We start from the raw sequence: 20,155 nt of genomic DNA on the forward strand, positions 1-20,155 counted from the left end.
CAGTGTTAATCATGTGTGAGGCTGGAACATGTTCCTAATCAATGCCCTCAGGCTCCCTCAATTCTGCAGCCACAGGAGAAACCCCATAAATAGTCTGTTGCTGCATAATTTGCAACCTCATTCATAGGAACATAAGATATGCCATACTGGGTCAGAACAAGGGTCCCTCAAGCCCAGTATCCTGTTTCCAACAGTGGCCAATCCAAATCACAAGTACCTGGCAAGTACCCAAACATTAAATAAATATCAAGCTACTGTTGCTTATTGATTAATATCAGTTTACTAACTACTGTAACCACATCCTCTGGCAATTAATTCCAGAGCTTAAGTATGTGCTGAGTGAAAAAGAATTTTCTTTGATTTGTTTTAAATGAGCTACTTGGTAACTTCATGGAGTGCCTCCTGGTCCTTCTATTACCTGAGAGAGTAAATAACCGATTTACATTAATTTGTTCAAGTCCTTATGTGATTTTGAAGACCTTTATCATATCCCCCCTCAGCTATCTCTTCTCCAAACTGAATAGCCCTAACCTCTTTAGCCTTTCCTCATAGGGGAGCTGTTCCATTCCCCTTATCATTTTGGTAGCCCTTCTCTGTACCTTCTCCATCGCAATTATATCTTTTTTGAGATGCGGTAACCAGAATTGAACACAGTATTCAAGATGTGGTCTCACCATGGAGTGATACAGAGGCTTTATAACATCCATATTTGTCATTCCCTTCTTAATAATTCCTAACATTCTGTTTGCATTTTTGATCGCCACAGTACACTGAGCCGACAATTTCAATGTATTCAACAAAGACCTGGATGTGTTTTGGAAGTTTGCAGCTGCTGATGTCCCACAGCCAGCAGAGAAGGCATTAATTTCATTTATTATATAAGCCTTGATGACCGGCAGAAATGCTCACAAGTTTCAAACTTGTACTAATTCAATCCCTTTTTGTGTCTGTCACCCTGTGCTCAATATGAGGAAACTTTCAGAACTGCTCACTTGCTCCCATTTCTATGTTTATATGGGTGCTTGCAAAGTTGCTACTGTATTTTATAACCTGAGTGGATACAATATGCACAGGTTATAAAATATGAGTACATATGCGTGCATACATGTTCACACATGTAAAAACCATGAGCCGCGCAAGTTTTGATTTATGCAGCTAAGCAGTGACATTTAGCTGGATACGTTTGAAAAGTGCTACTTGTCCATCTAAGTAGTGTTGTGGATCACTGAAATAAGAATGCTTAAAGCCAACTGTAGAGAAAACAAACTACTTTTATTAAAATGCTACAAAATAATATAAGGTATACCTTGGAGAGAGAGGTAGTGTGCACTGATATGACACTCTCTCAAGTGATTTTATTGATGGCAAGACTATTTATAGGATTTCTACACTTGTTTCATCCACACCTAAGCTAGATTACATAATTGCCAAAATTTATATGATTTGTTTTCTATTATAAACAACCTGAATGGGCATATGGTAATTTGCACTCAGCCTCCATGCTAATTAACCTCATTTACATACGAGGCAAGGATATCTATGGCTCGCAATGAGATAGAATGCAGACTCTTCATATCTGTTCAAAAATGTTCTATAACCTTGTAGTTCAGCATCTTTTATCTAACTGCCAGAATAGTTTTTGTCTAGGAAAACAAGTATAAGGCTGAGACTATAATGTTGTTAGTACTTATAAAACATCTTATGATCAAAAAACTTAGAAAAACAGGAATGATGACTTCATGTGTGAAACATCAAAAAGTGTTTAACTGCTTTTTCACTGCTTTCATGACTTTGATGGGGGCTTGTATATAAAATAGCTAGAGAAGTCTTTAAAAATACTTATCCGGATAAGTTCAGATTTGTCCATCTAAGTAGCGGCAAAGGCACGACTTAGCTGGTTAAGTTGGAATTAGCTGGATAAGTGTGTTCAAATAACATACCCGCATATTTGTACTTCAAATTTTAAAGGAATAAGCAAATAGGTTTTACTTGCTTTATTTAGATGTATTTACTCCCCATAAGACTGCTTTTAATACATAAGTCAGGGAATTTATAATATGCATGTGGCCTTGAAAATCTGAGTTTTACCAATTAGTTTACCAGTTTTTCCAGTCCATCTGTAGCTCGTGAAAACCTTCCTGGCTCTTCAGCCTGAAGTTCCCCCATTTCACCCAGACTCTCCTCCCAAACACTTTTGCACTTTTGAAATGTTTACAATCACTTACATTACCCTCTCACTCATTTCACTGCAGTGGCTGCCAGTACAATCCAGAATCTATTATAAAGTATTAAGACTACTTTTTAATATCATCCACTCCATAAACCCTGGCCTAATAGGTGTGACACTTCAACCATACACACTGCAGCGAACACTAAAATGGCAAATAAAGGACTATTGACTGTGCCTACGATGCGGAGTACACATCTGAGACAAGTAAGAGACTGAATGTTTTCCATAGCGGGCCCAAAGTTGTGGAATTCTCTACCTGAGTCATAAAGTTTGATATCGGAGAGAATTTCAAACGTGAGCTGAAAACCTGGCTCTTCAAAAATGCATATGATCTAACTTAAAATATCAAAACGCAGAGAACTGTAATGTCAAGGCCAAAGATGATAACAGAAGAATGATTAACAAGTAATGAGAGATGTAAAGTATCTTAAGACAACCGAGTGACTAATATGTGAAAAATGATTGAAATAGAACATACGGATCACAAGCTATTGTCCTAGCCCTTCAGTTAATATGTACCAGAAAATCACAGTAGATGTAGATCTATACTCATCCCTGTTCTGTTGACTTATTGTATGAATGTAACTTTTGTAAACCGTTGTGATCTTCATTTGGAACGACAGTATATAAAATGTCTAAATAAATAAATAAATATTGAGCAGGAGTAAACATTTGTAAGTAAAAGATCTGTGTCGCTTTGGCAGATTGTACAATAGCAACCTCTCCCCAGAACATGCCTGGCTCGGCTCTTTTTTTTACACAAGCAAGTTTACTCCCAGTCCCTGATTTTCTATATATGTTGCAGTTTTTATTTTGTGTGCGCATGTGCTATTTTTTACGTGTGCATCTTTTGAAGATTCACCTTTAAATGTGTGGACAATTTTCTGTGTAATTAACAGCATGAGAAACTGCTGATGCTGAGGGCATTTTTAGCATACATTGGCTCATATTCATAGAAAGATACCAAGAACTTTTTCAGGAAAATATAAAATGGACGTCTGTACTCTGTTTCAGGACAAAATAAAAGGCTACATTTCATAGTTAAAAGGTGATAATATATATATATATATATATATATATATGTCTTTACTAGATACTTAACTCATTTTTGTATTTGGTAACTTTTATATTTGTATATGGTTTGAATATTCTGTAACAAATAATATGAAAGGATTTCAGTATAAAATTGACTTTTTTTGCTTGGTTGGAAAAATGAATCTTTATGCAAAATTATGCAAATTTGCCACCGATTTTGCTAACTCTTGCTACAGAATTTTGAGTAACGGTAATCTGCTGCAGGAAACTGGGGGCTCTCTTCCTTATGTTTAGCACATTGTAAGATTGGTAAAGGAAAAGTAAGAAGAGTGTGAGCCACCAAACTATATGCAATCTCTGCTGCAATGCCAGCTGCAGAAAAAATCTCTACTGATTTTTCCTTTTTGCTGTGCAAGAGTGCAGATTCTGTTTAAAAAAAAAAAAAGAAAACTATTATTGTCTAAACCACAAACTTGTTTGTTTTTCTTTGTTGTTGCCATGCAGTAATTTTACTACCAGCTGGCTGCTGTGCCAGGAAACCCTTCAAGCACCCTCTCTAGACACCCTCTTGCGACTGACCCAGTCCTCACTGCTGCCTTTCTACTGCTTGGTGTTGATCATTTGCTTTTTCTCCACAAACCAGGTGATTTTTAGGAGAATCTGGTGAGTAATAATATAGCTGTCAGCAAATAGTCCTTCCGGCCTGTCCAGTTGCAGTGGACTACTGAGACTCCAGGTTTTCCTTGTCTATGTCAGGCATATTTGAATTCCCTCACAGTTTTGGCACCAGCCACCTACCTCTTCTACAGGCCGATACAGTACAGTGCGCTCCGATGGAGCGCACTGTTAGCCTGCTATTGGACGCACGTTTTCCCTTACCCCTTATTCAGTAAGGGGAGGAAAACGCGCGTCCAACCCGCGGCACCTAATAGCGCCCTCAACATGCAAATGCATATTGATGGCCCTATTAGGTATGCGCGCAGGATACAGAAAGTAAAATGTGCAGCCAAGCCGCACATTTTACTTTCAGAAATTAGCGCCGACCCAAAGGTCGGCGTTAATTTCTTCCAGCACCGGGAAAGTGCACAGAAAAGCAGTAAAAACTGCTTTTCTGTGCACCCTCCGACTTAATATCATAGCGATATTAAGCTGGACGTCCCGAAGAGTAAAAAAAGTAAAAAAAAAAAATTTGAATTCGGCCCGGATGCTCAATTTTGCCGGTTTCCGAGCCCGTGAGTGTCAGCGGGCTCGAGAACCGACGTCAGCAAAATTGAGCGTCGGCTGTCAAACCCGCTGACAGCCGCCGCTCCTGTCAAAAAGGAGGCGCTAGGGACGCGCTAGTGTCCCTAGTGCCTCCTTTTACCCGGATCTACCGCCGGACCTAATTTAAATAGTGAATCGCGCGCACCAGCGAGTGGCCATTCGCCCGCTCTCCCACAGACTTTACTGTATCGGCCCGTTAGTCAGCAATTTCAGGCATCTTCCGCCCTTTTAGTAAAGTAGTATAACCTCAAATTTCTTCTGAGCATTTCTCTGTCTTGCTCAGGAGTGACCAACTCCAGTGCTCAAGAGCCACAAACAAGCCTGGTTTTGAGGATCTTCACAATGACTACGCATGAGCTAGGTTTGCATACAGTGGAGGCAGCGCATTCAGATCTATCTTGTGCATATTCACAGCGGATGTGTGAAAAACACAGACTTGTTTGTGGCTCTTGAGGACTGGCGTTGGCCATCCCCGCTCCAGATTATCATCATTGAAGTCTGCAAGGCCTGAAATGGCCGACCAGTGGAGGTGGTGAAGGCTGCTACTGTAACCGATTTTTTGGGCATCCATGGGACAGACATGGAGGGCAGTGGTAGGAAAAAGGTTGAAAGGCCACATAAAAAAGACAAGGGGGAGGAGGGAGTTGGCTTATGGGAATTTGTACTTGAAGCTTCCCAAAGTGGACGAATCTCAACTAGGCAGACTACATGGACCATTTTGGTCTTTATCTGCCATCATCTCTTGTGCTGCTATGATCCCCCCCTTGTCCTTGATCATTGTTTTCTTTGAAAAATACTGCCGTCTGGCACTGGATTGAAGCCTACTAGATACCTGAACATCTCTCCCATATTCCTCCTTTTCCTTCTTTGTTTTTTTAGACAGTACATTTGGAGTCCTGAAGCCTCTCTATGTAGGTTTTATTTCCTCCTTTTAAGGGCTCAGAGAAGATATGAGGTGCCTATTTATAGGCTGTTCTTGTCTAACTTTATAAGTTCCAATGGCTGCAGTGTTGTAAAAAGCTGAGTATGTAGCAGCGGCAGCATCCAGCAATGACAGCCGCCACTAGAGAGCCCCTTCCATGTGCAGAAGGGCTGTAAACGTGGGTGTAGACTGAGTCTCCAGGGGAAATAAAGTGTGCTGTGTGTCTGTCTCTCTACCTGTACGTAAGCAGAAGAAAGCTAAATTTCTCAAAAAATGGAAACCTAAGACAAACAGCAAAATGAGCAAAAGGGACTCAAATAATAAAATGATTTTCCTTGTAATGAAAGAAAAAGAAACGCTCATCCTGTCTGATACTATTTAGAAAGGCGGAGGTGGGTACAGAGCAGCGAGACGCCACTGTGTATGGACATTGGAGGAACCTTACAGAGCCTGAGCAGTGTATTAAAACTGTCCAAATATAATTGACCCAGAAAACATGGTTACCAAAGAAAAGCTGGTTTTTGAACCAAAACACTGACTGATTTTAGTAGCTGAATTTTATGATCAAATTCTTTTTTGGTATTGGTTAAGTTTACTGTGTGGATGTGACCCTCTGCCTTATCCTCTGCAATGTTTCTTTATTTAGCTTTTTTTTTTTTTTATTATTATCTATTTATGCATTTTCAAAAACAAGTACAATCACTTATTTCACAGATTCAGATACATCGTAACTTTTCCAATTTCCATTGAATCTTAAACTATACATTGTTAGATCTGTCATAAGGAAATATTTCAGAAGGATTAACAGAATTAATAAGAGCGATTCATAAAGGAAATAGAATAGCAGGATTATCCCTGCTTCCTATAACAATTGAATATTGAGAATTCTGCAAGCTTACATTAAATAGCATCAAATACCTTCACAGCAAATTATTGGGTGTGGGAGTCAAGGAAAACACGTAACTGCGAGATTTCAAAGAAAACATATTTTTGGTTTTGATAAGCAATTTCACACTTGCAAGGAAATTTTAAAGTCATTTTCCCACCTATAGCTTCTATTTCAGATCTCAAATTTATAAACCTCCTTCTCATCTCCTGAGTTGCTCTGGAGAAATCTGGATAAATCCAGACTTTTGCACCGTGGAACAGCAATAATCTATTTCTCATATACAGTCTAAAAACTGTCTCTCTATCTGAGGCAAAAGTAAACGAAATGTGTAAGGTAGCCCTATTCTTTATTGCTGTTTCAACGCTAGCTTCAATAACATCAGTCAAATTTAACTGTTCTTCACTAGCTTCCTTCTCAATTGGTAATTTTATTTTAGATGTAACATAATAAATCTTAGACAAAACTGGAAGGGTTTGTTGTGGCATTTTCAATACTTGGGTGCGATATTCTTTAAACATATCGTAAGCAGATATTAAATCATGCTTAGGGAAATTGATAATTCTAAGATTAAGATATCTCAAAGTGTTTTCTATCCCTTCTATTTTCTTGTCATAGAGAATCTCAGCTCTGGCAAACGTTTGCTGCCAGTTCTCTAATTTACTTAATCTCATCTCCACCTGTACCAACTCGCTTTATTCTTCCCCAATGATGTTTCCATAAGATTAATACGTTGATTAGAGTCCACAGTCAGTTTAGTAAGATTTATAATGGCTCCTTCTAAAGATTTAATTGCTTTCCAGAGCAAGTCCAGAGTAATTTCAGACGGAGTCTCCAAAATATGTTCCCATTGCTGCTTGGTCTCCCTCCTCCATCTTAGGTAATGAGTCTATCTTGAGAAAATCCACAGGTAAAGAATACAGTGGTGGAGGGATATTTGGTGCACCAGGGCTTAAAGATGTTTCGGCTAATGAGTCTGATATTCGCTCAATATCAGATCTCCCTGCAGCCACATTTTCCTCTGGTTCCTGGCTTGTAGTTGGAGTGAAAAAAGCCGCTTTATTTAGCTTTTTAATTTTCACGTGCTTGTAATTCAAAGACCTGGAGGGCTTACAGAATCGGAGAGGAGCCACCAGTTTCTCCCATACGTACAGAAGAGGATGGGCAGAACTAGAATTTGAAAACCTCCTCCACAACCACCTTGTCAGAGATGAAATATACTCTGCCATGAACTCCTACTGCTGCCCCCATTCCCCAGTGATTTGTTTTTGGGGGGGGGGGGAGGGGAGGTGGCAGGAGTTTATGCTGAGTGCATTTCCTCCCTGGTGAGTGCACAGCCCCCACCCCCATGCAACCCTCTCTCTGTCTGCATTCCCCACCTCACTCAGGTGCAGTCCGATCTCTTTCACGCTACCCTCTTACCCCCTCAGCTCCTCTCTCCTCTGCCCCCCTCTCTTCTTCCTCCTCCTCTACTCGCCCCCCCACCTGCTTGTTAGAGCCTCCCCTTGCTGTCACTAGTGAGGCCGTACCCTGAATATCGTGGTCGGTTCTGGAGGCCACACCTTCTGAGAACATTGAGAGGGTGGAAACAGTTTAACAAAAAGACAAAAGGCTCCTAAAATATTACAGGGCCTGCACCACAGACCCTACAAAGAGAGGCTTAAATCACTCAAAATGTACTTGCTGGAGGAAAGACGAGAGAGGGAGCGGGAATATGATAGAACCATTCAGATATTTGGCAGGCTGAAATAAATTAGAGGAGATTGAACAAGGGGTCATAAATAACGCTGGAAGAGGGGAAATATGAGGAAAAATGTCTTTACTGAGAGGGTGATGGATACCTGGAAAAACTTACCACCATAGGTGATGGAAACAAATACGTGTGACAAAATTAAACACGGGTAGGATATAGAAGGCAGTGCAAAGAAGTGGGTTAAATGTTTGGTTAGACGACATGGGTGGATGGATGGGTGGGGAGACTGGATGTTGGCTTATCTATCCAGAGGGAAGATGACAAAAGTGACTTGGAAAGGGAGTGATATCCTGCATGTGGTCAAGCTTGTACAGCTCACTTCTGGAATATATCCTTAGCTCGGGTTTAGCGGGTGTGCCAGTAGCTCCTTATCTGTCATCATCATCTGCTGGGTTTACATATATGTGTGTGTGTGATCCTGTCTAAAAGTTCATGAGGCTCTCCATTACCAAAATTTCCCAAATTCTGCTAAGTGAGTTGTTTTAAATCTGGCATTTGAAGCCTTTTCCCTAAAAGCAGCAATTGAATATCCAGCTGAATCCAATGTATGTGTATCCAGATTAAACTTAAGTGATGCTTCCACATTGCCCAAGAATTCCTGGAAAAGCTACCAGTGAGATATCTGCTTCTGGAATTTCTTTAACCATTATTTTACCGTAAACCAATAGAGAGAAATATCATAACAATGCCAGCAAATATGCCCATGGTACTGACGAAGACCAGGGTCCTGAAAGGGATTTCTGAGAGTCTGTGGGGATTGATGTTCCTTCCATACAATGCTTTGTGCTGATCGATAAATGGGACAGTTACTTCTTCCCATATGCCAGCTCACCTTTCTGTTTCAGATACACATCCGTTCCCAAGTTTTCATATGCAAAAATCCCGTCTGGTGCCGGATTGAGTAGTATCTGATAAATACTAGAGGTCCATTTTGAGTAAGCCGTTGAGTGGCAAAGTTATCAGGCTATAGTAAAGTTACCTGGACATCTTTAATTGGATAGTCAATGGAACTTCCGCTGAATTTGCCCAGATGAAATTGTCCGGATGACAGTAAGTTACCCAGCGAACTTTGCCCAAACAAAGTGAATCTGTGCCCCAGAGTGCCATCTCTTTCTACTCAGGTAAATTTTGTCCGGGAAATGAGTTGCCCAAACAACATGTATCTAGAAATCAGGGGAAATATTCAAATCCCAGGTTTTGTCCAGCTAGCTCCAAAGTTACCCCTGTGCACCCCTAGTAATAAGTACAGGCCCAGCACAACCGGGTGTGCATACAGTGCATTTGCATGGAGTGGCACACCCGGGGAGGCAGTGGGCCGCCAGCAGCAGAAGAGGCTGCGGGCCGCCGGAGGAGCCTAACCATCCAGTGGCCAAAGGAGAGAGCGCTGGCGACAGATGAAGAGGCCTGTTTTCTGTATCTGAGCATGCGTGTGTGCACAACCGCGCACAGCTTCTGCTCCCTCCCCTTCCCCCCCCAAGCAGGAAGATTAGTGGGCCATATGGCCCAAAGATAGCAGGAGGCCCACGGTGCCATGGTGGAGCTTATCCTGAAACGGCCCGATGATAACCGGAGACCTGTGTGTGTGTGTGAGAGCTTGTATGTATGTGTGAATGAGTGAGACTGTGTGTCTCTGAGAGCCTGTTGTGTGTGTGTGTGTGTGTGTGAGCTTATGTGTGACTATGTGAGAGCCTGTGTGCTTTTGAATGTGTCTGTGTGAGAGCTTGGGTGTTTGTGTATGTTTTGTGCCTGTGAGAGCCTGTGTGTCACACACACACACACAGGGAGAAGCAACCTGTGAATGTTAAAGTGAGGGAGTGTGTGAGAGAATGAATATTGTTGGGCATGTGTGTGAGAGAGAAAATAAAATTTGTGCGGCCCTACCTCCTCCAATCCACGACAGTCTCAGGGTGACTGGAAATCAGATCCCAGGTATGGAGAGCAGATTTTTAAATCCTTATTAGTTTTAATTATTGGGTGTAATTTGATGATTCTGCTCTTGAAATATTTTTTTTTTGGCAGGGGGGGATAGAACACTTTTTAACTGGATTCTTTATTCATCACATTTTTAAAAAATTTTTTGATGTTTGAGAAATTTTTGATATTCTATTTATTAACTGGTTTGAAATATTCTTTTTATAAATATGACTTTACTATTATGATTAATGTTATTGATTTTATTATTTGTTTTATGAAGAATAGTAATGTTTCTATTTTTCCATTGTTGCTCTGCATATAGAGGCTGGCTTGTTGTGGATTCCAGTTCAGTTCTTCTCAGCATGTTTCTGTTTATACGGTACTTTCTGATCTCTTTATTCTGTATTTGGTCAGGGTCATTCTTTATTCTGTATTTGGTCAAGGTCTCTCTGTGTTCTGCATATGTGACTGAGGTGAGATATTTTGATGACATGTAATTTCTGTGTGGGGATCTATAGCAGCTCGGTTTTCTAATAAGAATTTTATTGGTGTTCTAGGGCCTGGTGAATTATGTGCAGTGTTGCTTTCCATAGATAAGGATGTTAGTGTGGTTTTGGTAAGCGAGGTTTACTATATTGTAATGGTAATTCTGTTTATTCATGGCTTTCTGAGGGCCAAACCCACATCCAGCATGCATTACAAAAAGTCTAATTCCATAGGCGTTCCAAGAGTCATTTTGGCAGAGTTTTCTGGTTGGCACCATAGGAGTGCATGTAAATATAATATGCATGTTGTAAGTGATATTTTTGCCTGAGAAGACTTTACTCTTGTTCTTTTTCATGTAAACGTTGTTATAAATGCATAATTTAATTGTGTGTGTGTGTGTATAGAGTGTGGGAGTGCCTAAGGTTTGCCTAGTGTACCTAATACACTTTCTTATTCATGGGTTCTAGGCGGGGGCTTATCAGTTTTTAAAAATATAAATTGCAGGACAGAGCTGGGCTTTATTTGGTAGGCCCGGGACAGGCACTGAATGTATCGGGAGGGGGGAGGGGGGAGGGGAAGCTCAGTAATTTTTGGCACAGAGCAGCAAAAAAACTAGCACTGGCCCTGAATAAGTGCATTCCTGCCTAGAAGCCTGTCCCCATTATGCAGCCTTCCTGGAAGCAGTCATGAATTCATCACTGTGGAGCCGATGCAATACAGTGTGCTCAGCTGAGCGCAGTGTTAACCCGCAGTCGGACACGGGTAGAATAGGTGCTAATCAATCCCCTAATGCAATAAGGGGAGTAGCGCATGTTCAATGCGCGTCCAACGCAGAGTGAATCTAATAGCACTCATCACATGCAATGCATGGAGCAGGCGTTAATAGCTGAGCGCATCAAAAGCAAGTACAGAAAAGCAGAAAAAAACTGCTTTTCTGTACTGTCTCCTACTTAATATCGTAGTGATATTAAATAGGATAAAAAATTAAAGAAACAAAAAAAGTTAGAAAAATAAATAGACAATCGGGTTCAGGAAATGGTGCTCTCTTAACGCGCCACAGGCGCCCCCAAGGGGGGAGCCATGCAATATTTAAATTAGGGGGTTGCATTAGCAAGGAAGCGTTAGGGTTGCTTGCGTGACCCTAGCGCATCCTTGATAACGAGAACCCAATCAGTTTTCATGACTCGGCCGTCTGCCGGCCAAGTCTTGAAAACATTCGCCGAGTTTATCAGCGTCGTTTTTCCTGACTAGCGGACGGCTGTCACGAAAACCAACGCCAACAGAGCCAGCGTCGATTTTCGTGACTGCCGTCTGCCGGTAACGAAAACCAATGCCGGGTCTATCGGCGTTGGTTTTCATGATGGCTGTCTGCTGGTCAGGAAAAACAACGCCGGCTCTGTTGGCGTTGGTTTTCGTGACAGCCGTCTGCCAGTCAGGAAAACCGACGCCGATAAGTCGGCATTGGTTTTCCTTGCCGGCAGGCGGCCGAGTCATGAAAACCGATTGGGTTCTTGTTATCAAGGATGCGCTAGGGTCACGCAAGCAACCCTAGCACTTCCTTGCTAATGCGAACCCCTAATTTAAATATTGCATGGCTCCCCCCTTGGGGGCGCCTGTGGTGCGTTAAGAGAGCGAGCGCTGACTGTTCAGTGCCTGCTTTCTACGTGAATTTATTGCATCGGCCCCTGTGAGAGGATGTAGGCTTCGTGAGTTGATCCTGGAAAACTTTGAATTTTGAGCTCATTCGAAATCCGTGCTTTGCTTGTGGCTGCACTCTGGAAAATGCAGTTGAGTTCTGTCTCTTCTGCCTTCCTTGTTCTTCACTCATTGGATGCAGGTAATATACTGTAAAGGTTTTCTGAGTAAAAAAAACTCCCTCCCCTGACTGTACATATATGTAATGGTGAGTACCAAGCAATCAGACTGGTTGTGGAAAAATGAAAGCTAGAGAGTATTGAAATCCCATCTGGGACTCTCTGCTAGGCTTGTGACAGCAGCTGTCTTCAGTGTATTTGAGGTGTGGTATTGGAAAACCGTTTTTGCAAGGATAAACATAGAAGTGATGGCAGAAAAGGACCTTATGGCCCATCCAGTCTGCCCAGCAAGCTCCCATATTCATCAGTTTCCCATACTTCCCAGTTACTCAGGCCACCAAGGTAAGGGCTCTTGTTGGTTACTGTTTGAGTCCAATTTCCCCCCCCCCCCCCCCCCCCTGCCATTGAAGCAGAGAGCAATGATGGTGTTGCATCACAATATGAAGGCTTATTTGTTAAGGGTAGTATCTGCCACACCATTTCCCTCCCCCTTGCCTTTAGGGGTCCACAGTGTTTATCCCATGCCCTTTTGAAATCTTGCAGAGTTTTTTCTTCACCACCACCCCTGCAAGGCATTCCAGGCGTCCACCACCCTCTCCGTGAAGAAATATTTCCTGACATTGATTCTGACTCTTCCTCCCTGGAGTTTCATTTCATGACTCCTAGTTCTATTGGATTCTTTCCAATGGAAAAGGTTTATAGTTGATCATGCATCATTAAAACCTTTCAAGTATCTGAAGGTCTATATCATATCTCCCCTGCACCTCCTCTCCTCCAGGATGTACATATTTAGGTCCTTCAACCTCTCCTCATAAATCATTTGATGGAGACCTCCCACCAATTTGGTCACCCTTTTCTGGACCGCCTCCATCCTGTCTCTGACCCTTTTTTCGATACGGTCTCCAGAACTGAACACAGTACTCCAGGTGATGCTTCTCCAAGGACCTGTACAAAGGCATCATCACCTTCTTTTTCTTACTAAATATTCCTCCCTCTATGCAGCCCAGCATTCTCCTAGCTTTAGCTATCGCCTTGTCATAGGTGATAGGATAGGGGATTGTTAGTTTTAATTTGAAAAACTGCTCCACCAACTTGCTGTGCCTTGACAATCTTTTTTTTTTTTTTTTGTTTACTTTATTTTTGGCCTGGTAGTTCCTCTCTTCTCCTTTTTCTTCCCTCGCAGTTGGAAGCACTCCTGGGATTCTGATGCCACGAGCCTTCATTCACAACTCCCCAAGGATTTTTCCCCTATTGTAATAGACCCTCTCTCCCAATGTTCCTAGTCTGGTCATTGCAGCAACGGTTCCAAGGCCGGAAGCCGATCACCGTGGCTCTAAATGCAGCCATTGTTCATCTGTCTCCTCCCCATTGTGGCCCCCTTGGTTCTTCCACCTCCCAACTCATACCGCTGCCGCCCATGCATCCAATGCCCTCCCTCACTTCCTTAAGACAATCATCGGTTGTAATCTTTGCTACTCCTGCACCTTTCCTGTGAATTGGCCCTTGCTGCCTGCTTTATACTTTTCCTGGTTCCTCAGAGCAAACCCAGCCAATACCTGCTGTCTACCCTCTCATCAGCTCCAGTCCATTTTTCCCTGCAGGATGTTTCCCCGATATAGTGAAGCCACAATGCACGGATGTGCATGAACCCCCCCCTGCCCCCCCCCCCCCAGCACTGTAATGTTTTTACCCAGCAACCCTTGCAACAAGAAGCCAAAGAAACCAAGATGTCGATTCACAGGGAAAACAGGACATGACTCCAGAAGCCCTTTTACTGGCCACATACTAACATATCAAATATATAAAAAATAAATAAAGAATAAAGTAGGTTCCAGGAAAGCCAACAACAAAGTACTTAAATCTTACAAAAACATTTTATATTGACTGTGCCTGCAGCGGAGCATCATTAGGCTGGTTCATTTAGTCTGCCTGGTTTCATTCCTGGTGCAGTGTTGGAGACCAAAAATGATCTTTGGCTTTCCTCGTTACTTTTTCACAACCAGGAGTCCTTTGTTCTTATCTCATGATTTCTTGAATTCTGTTACTGTTTTTGTCTCCACCATGTCCATTAGGAGTCTATTCCTAATGGATGAATAACACTGATAACACTCCGATAACACTGTATTTTCCAACACAGCCTCTTCATATTAAAATGTCTTTACTCGTCTAACCCTCGAATATACTACATGTAAATACCCCTCGTTTAATATTATATGTTAAAGTTATCATTTAATTGTTTTTTTTGTTAAGCTACATGTTAGTTATCATTTGATTGTTGTCTGTATCTCATTGTTTAAAATGTAAACCGGAGTGAAGGCCTTCACCAATACTTCGGTATAAAAAAAACCTATAAATAAATAAATAAATAAAATATTTTCTGATGTTACGCCTAAGTCAGTCCCCACCCAGAGTCTCATATTGTGACATTTGTGTCCTAGAGCAGAGATGGGCAAACTACGGCTTGCGGCCAAATACGGCCATCACCAAGCTTTATCCAGACCTCCTAGCCGTAAAAAAATTATATTATGTGCAGCCCACGCTGTGTGGCAGGCAAAAAGAGGGCCTGACCTTCACCGCAACACCATGCTGGTGAGGTTCCCACCCCCCCAGCCAGCAAGAGGAGGAGCGGCATGGTGCTGCGACGTGCTGGCGGGGTTCCCACTGCAGTCTGTGTTCTGCATTTGTGACCAAGGTGAGGTAGTCTGCTAGCCAGAAAAAACGCCTCGTACCTCATGAGTTGAAGTTCTTGCTGATTTTGTTAGAGGCTGGGATCCAAGATTGAAGGGGCTCCTTGGGTACTAAAATGATGGTGTTTAAGCCTGCTGGATACTGAAATGCCTGCAGCAAGTATTGGGGGTTTGATTTTCATGACAAGGAGCTCCAAGGGGGAACCCCCCACCGGCCCTTGTTACGGTCGATAACTTGTAATGCGGCCCCAGCACAAAAAAAGGTTTGCCCACCCCTGTTCTAGATCATTCTTCCCTCTGAAAGAAGTTCATTTCAACCAGGTGAAAATGCTGCCTCTGCCTGTGAGTTACTTTAGAAGGAGCCAGTAGCCGGTTCCTCAGTAAAATGTTGAGTAAGCTTTGCAGAAGCTGCTTGAATAAAGTAGGGGTTGCACTAATTGACTTGAACAAGTTGAAATAAAGGTCAGCAAACAAGCTGTGTGTGCTCTAGTACAGAGGTGTCACTTGTAACATATTTGTTTGACCTTTATTTCTACTGAAGAAGCTTGAAAATGGTTTTCCTTGTTAAGTTGGATTTCATTAGAAAGGGTTCCACAGTTTAAAAAAAACCCCAAAACTTTTCAGCATCTTCTTGGAGCTGTGCATTTTTGGTGGGCTTTTAAGTAATTTTTCTGTTGCCTGCTTGTATACTAAATCTTGGCTGTGTTTTCCTCTTAACTGACTGCAGTGGGGAGCCCTTAAAGGAGAAAATTACTCTGGAGGATGGGCAAATAGGAGCAAGGCCTGAGGTCGTCTATCACATAATTCACTCAACTCTGTTGGGCTCTTTTACAATGGTATTTGAAGGGTGAGTTGAAATATATATATATATATTTTTTTTTCTTTTCATGGCAACAAATTCTGTGAATAAAGCTGTATGTCCTTCTGTTGACATTTCAAGCAGGAGAACCCTGTGATAAGCAGAAATTGTATCAAAAATGTGACTGATGTAAGCAGACCTTCAATTGAAAGTCTGTCAAAACCGTGGCTCAAAATAATTTTCGCCTTTTTTCTTCTCTGTTGTGCTACTTGTGACATGCTTGTCATGGGATTAGAAAATCAGCTGCCTCTGTCTTGTCTTAAAAGGTGCTAATCATCAGGCTCTGTTGTGTTAAATAAGATCTCAGTACATGGAAAGAGAGAAGGTACTATTCTGGTGGAGGGAGATGATATCTTTAGTTGTAACTCCAGCATCCTTGTTGACTTGTTCCACACACAGCAGGTTTGATGTTCAGACCCTGTTCTTCCTCAACTATGGTGCTGTCAAACTTAACACTGTGCTATCACAAGGCTTAGCAAAGCCTCTGGAAAAATATGGACTCAATAAAATCACTGGTGTGTTTTCCAGTCTCTTCCCAGTTTTTGGGGGTTCCTAATTTTTCCACAGTTTGTACTTTCCTGCTACAGTGTTCCCTCACTCTTTCTGGCAGCTTTAGAGCAAGTGGTCCAGTTCGACACTATTTTTCTGATACTGGAGAGTTAACTGGGTTCAGCCGACACTCCCAGCTGAGAAGATAAAGGCTGGAAATCTTAATTCTCCATCAGCAAGCAGGGCTGAATTAGTTGTGACACGTGGGTATCCTCATCCGATGGTACCGAATGGACCTCTCTCTGAACTCACCAGAGTTCCCTTGTGAACACTACCGCACGAGCCCCTCACTCAGTTTTTGGCCGTATGTCTGTACCTCTCTCTTGTCAAAGTTTTTCGTAGTCCTTCTTTTCTAATTTGTTTCTAACTTTTTTCTGCTTCAGCAGCCTCCACAAGAAATGAAGAAAAGAAATAAAAAGAGGAAGAAAATGCCTGGACCCTAGAAGCTTACAGTTGGCAGCTTCAAGGACTGTGTCTGCGGATGAAAGATGACCATTGCCGATGGCCATGCCATCTGTTATAGGTGCCTCGGGCTACAATTGTGGCCGGATGTCTCCCAGGTCACATAAAAATCAGGATTAAAATGGCCAAACTCTATGGCTGTCACAGCTCCTCCTCATCTGTGAGCGGTGAGTTGAGCAAGGACTCCCAAGAAGTGCCAGGCTTCAGCCAACAAGGCCTAGTCAGAGCATGGGAAATGGGCTTGGGGCTCCTAGGTATCGCTGGCGCAGGAGCCCAATGCACCAGTGAAAGACAGGCTGGGGACATTGGCACTGGCAGCCTTGGCACAGTCGGTGCCCCTGAAGGACAAGGATCTGGCATGGTTGGCACCATTGAAGCACCATGGGTCAGTGCTATCGAAGCACTAGAGCTTGGTGTGGTTGGCACTCCATGCCCTGAAACATGAGGTCGCAGTGCAATCGGCACCATCAGTGCAGAAGGTACATAACAGGCTGCTAAAGTATTCAACATCAGCAGAGCACTTGAGATGTCTTGAGTCAGACCCATCAGAGCTAAGACAGGAATCTGGCAAGACTGGGGGGTTGGGAGTGATTCTATGCAAGTCCTCTCTTCTTTTCTGGCCAGGAAAATTCCTATGGTTCCTTCTCATTTTTTTTCTACCCCCTGCAGGTTCCCCAGTGGCATTGAGGAGGGACTTGCAGGCCAGAAGATTTGAAACCCAGATTCTGCTGCACCATTTTGCCAACAGTTTTGACTTCTGGGCGGGCTTAAGAGGTCCAGACAAGGACTTCTCTGTGGAGCTTGGAGGGTTCCTCCCAGAGTGGTAATCTCATCATGGTCTCAGAGAGGAGGATATAGTTTTCCCAGCACCACAGAGAACCCAACCAGCGAACCAAATGGAGTTTCTTAGAGCTTTCTCCACATTGCTAGCTGCCAGTGGCAACCAGGGGATTCTACATCCAGATTTATCACAGATCATCGGTCCAGTCCATCAAAGGGGAATCCCAGCTGTATCCACCCCGATGCAAAAGCTACCTATCCTGGGAATTAACCCCCTAAGGATGGTTCCTTCAGTAACCTCAGTGGGGGGATCCACCATCTGTCAAAGGAGGAAGGACACAGAAGATCTGGCTCCCAGGCTGTGCAGGAGACTTCAACTTCAGAACCATCAGGGTCTTCTCCTTGGTTGTCTTAGTTCTCATGGAGATTATGGGTGACCGTTCCACCCTTATCTGACCCTAGGCATACTTTCAGATCTTCCACCAGAGCTACAGAAGGATTCCTTGCCTCGAGAAGATTAGTCATATGCCAGATTTCAGGACGAGTTAGGGAAAGCCCTCAGTGTTCACGAATGGTGGGATAAAGATCCTCACAAGGTGACATACTTCATGTACTGGAGACTCCATCAAAGCCTGTGACTTTGCCAGTTCATAAAATTCTTCAAGATCTTCAGACCAGAATGAGAGTTTGGCTTCCTGTGCCCTAGTGGTGAGGAAATTAGAACTGAAGCAGAAGGTGCAGCAATCGCCTGGTTTTGGGTGGTCCAAATCTCCTCATCAGTCAGTGGTGGTGGAGGAATCTGGCTTGAAGACACAGAAAACAAAATTTTACTCAAATGCTCCTCCAGGAATGGACCCAAGGCTACTTGATTCATTTGGGGAAAAACGTCTTTCAGTGCTCAGTGTTCAGATAGCCAACCATCAGCTTTATATGATGCTATATTTGCACAATTGAATCAACTAGTCATGGGACTCCCTGGGCGAAGAACATGGGCATGTCACAAGGCATTCATGAAAGCGGAGGGATGTGAACATCACCTCATTCGCTCGGTCCATGATTCTTTTGATTCAGCGACTAGGGGTTCAGCCACTGCTTCTTGGGGCCTGACGAAAGGCATGGTTGTGAGTGAGCAGGTTAGGAGGTCATCCATGGTAAGTTGCCTGGGAGACATCTTTAGTGACCAAGGTCAGGGAAACCATGTTGCAAATCAAGAAGCATGTGGTCCTCAGTATTTGACTGCATTGACCAACCCTCGACAACTTGTATAAACAGATGTACTTCCAGTGTTGTCATTTCCGCATCTGCTAGTGCTACCATGTCCCTCAAGTGCAACAAAAACAGCTTCCACTTTATGACCACATGAGCACCAGTAGCCGAAGATGATTTAGCAGCCACAAGCAAAACCAGAGCCCAGTTTTTGATGTAGCAAAAACTTCAATCTATCTTCTCTGGTGGGAAAGAGAATTAAACTCTTCCTCCAGGAATGGAAGAGGATCACCAGGGACTGCTAGGTCCTCAAGATTGTGGAGTGTGGGTACTGCTTGTTTTTTCTCTTGTCTTTTAGGGCAACATCATTGCTCATTCGTTCCGGATCCATCTCAAACCATTTTCGATCAGAGGTGGACACACTGCTTTGCCAGCAGACAATAGAGCTAGTCCCTCCCTTGGAACAAGATTTTACTCTCAGTACTTCCTTATCTCTAAGAGATTGTGGGTCTGAGACCCATCCTGGATTTATGATTGAACATACACCTGAAGAAAGAGAATTCAAGATGAGCTTCCTCCACATTACCCTTCCCTTCATCCAGACAGAGAACATCCACATTCCAGTTTACCCGTGTCATTGATGATACCTTCAGATTCAGGTGGATGACTCGCACTGTGAATACAAGGTTCTATCCTTCGGGCTGTAAGCAGCTCCAAGAGTGTTTACCAAATGCCTGTCATTGGTAGCAGGACACCTTCATCATCAGGGCACATCTGTTTCCACCTATTTGTACGTATGGCTAGGGACAGAACCCTCTAGGACAGAAGTCTTGACATCAATAGGCCAAATGATACAGTTTCTACAGTCTCTGGGGTTTATCAACTTAAGCAAATCAAACTTAGTTCCAACTTAGAGAATCAGGTTCATAAGGGCCTGGGCAGACTCTGTCAAAAAAAAGGAATTCCTTCTGGAGGATATTGCGGCCTGTTAACCTACCCTGGTGCAAAGCTTCATACACCAGAATCAATTGACTGCTCGGGCAGCACTGGTCCTCTTTGCTCAAATGCTGCTACTGCCCACATGGTACAATTTGCTCATCTTCATATAAGACCTCTCCAATGGGCCCTTTGGTCACAGTGGGACCAACTACAACTCTTGACGCATCCTGTTGAGGTACCCTGCAGGTGTGAAGTTCTTCCAATGGTGGTTGAGGCAGGAAACTCTCACCCTAGGAGCCCCTCTGAGAATCCTTCTGCATTAGGTCCTGGCAATGGACGCTTCCACCATGTGCTAGAGGGTGCACATCGG

General features: G+C 43.1%; 1 protein-coding gene across 5 annotated transcripts in view; it reads left to right on the top strand.

The window, feature by feature from the left end:
• Nucleotides 1–20,155, top strand: part of DPY19L4 (dpy-19 like 4) — a 132,645-nt gene that overhangs the window by 74,677 nt on the left and 37,813 nt on the right. For 4 of the 5 annotated variants that reach the window (XM_029591717.1, XM_029591720.1, XM_029591719.1 and 1 more), the window contains exons 12-13: nt 3,770–3,928; nt 15,718–15,837. In XM_029591717.1, the coding sequence (XP_029447577.1) occupies nt 3,770–3,928; nt 15,718–15,837 (279 nt within the window). The remainder of the gene's footprint in view (nt 1–3,769; nt 3,929–15,717; nt 15,838–20,155) is intronic. The other variant, XM_029591718.1, reaches the window with a different exon arrangement.

The sequence above is a fragment of the Rhinatrema bivittatum genome, chromosome 2 (assembly GCF_901001135.1).
Source record: "Rhinatrema bivittatum chromosome 2, aRhiBiv1.1, whole genome shotgun sequence".
Lineage (NCBI taxonomy): Eukaryota > Metazoa > Chordata > Amphibia > Gymnophiona > Rhinatrematidae > Rhinatrema > Rhinatrema bivittatum.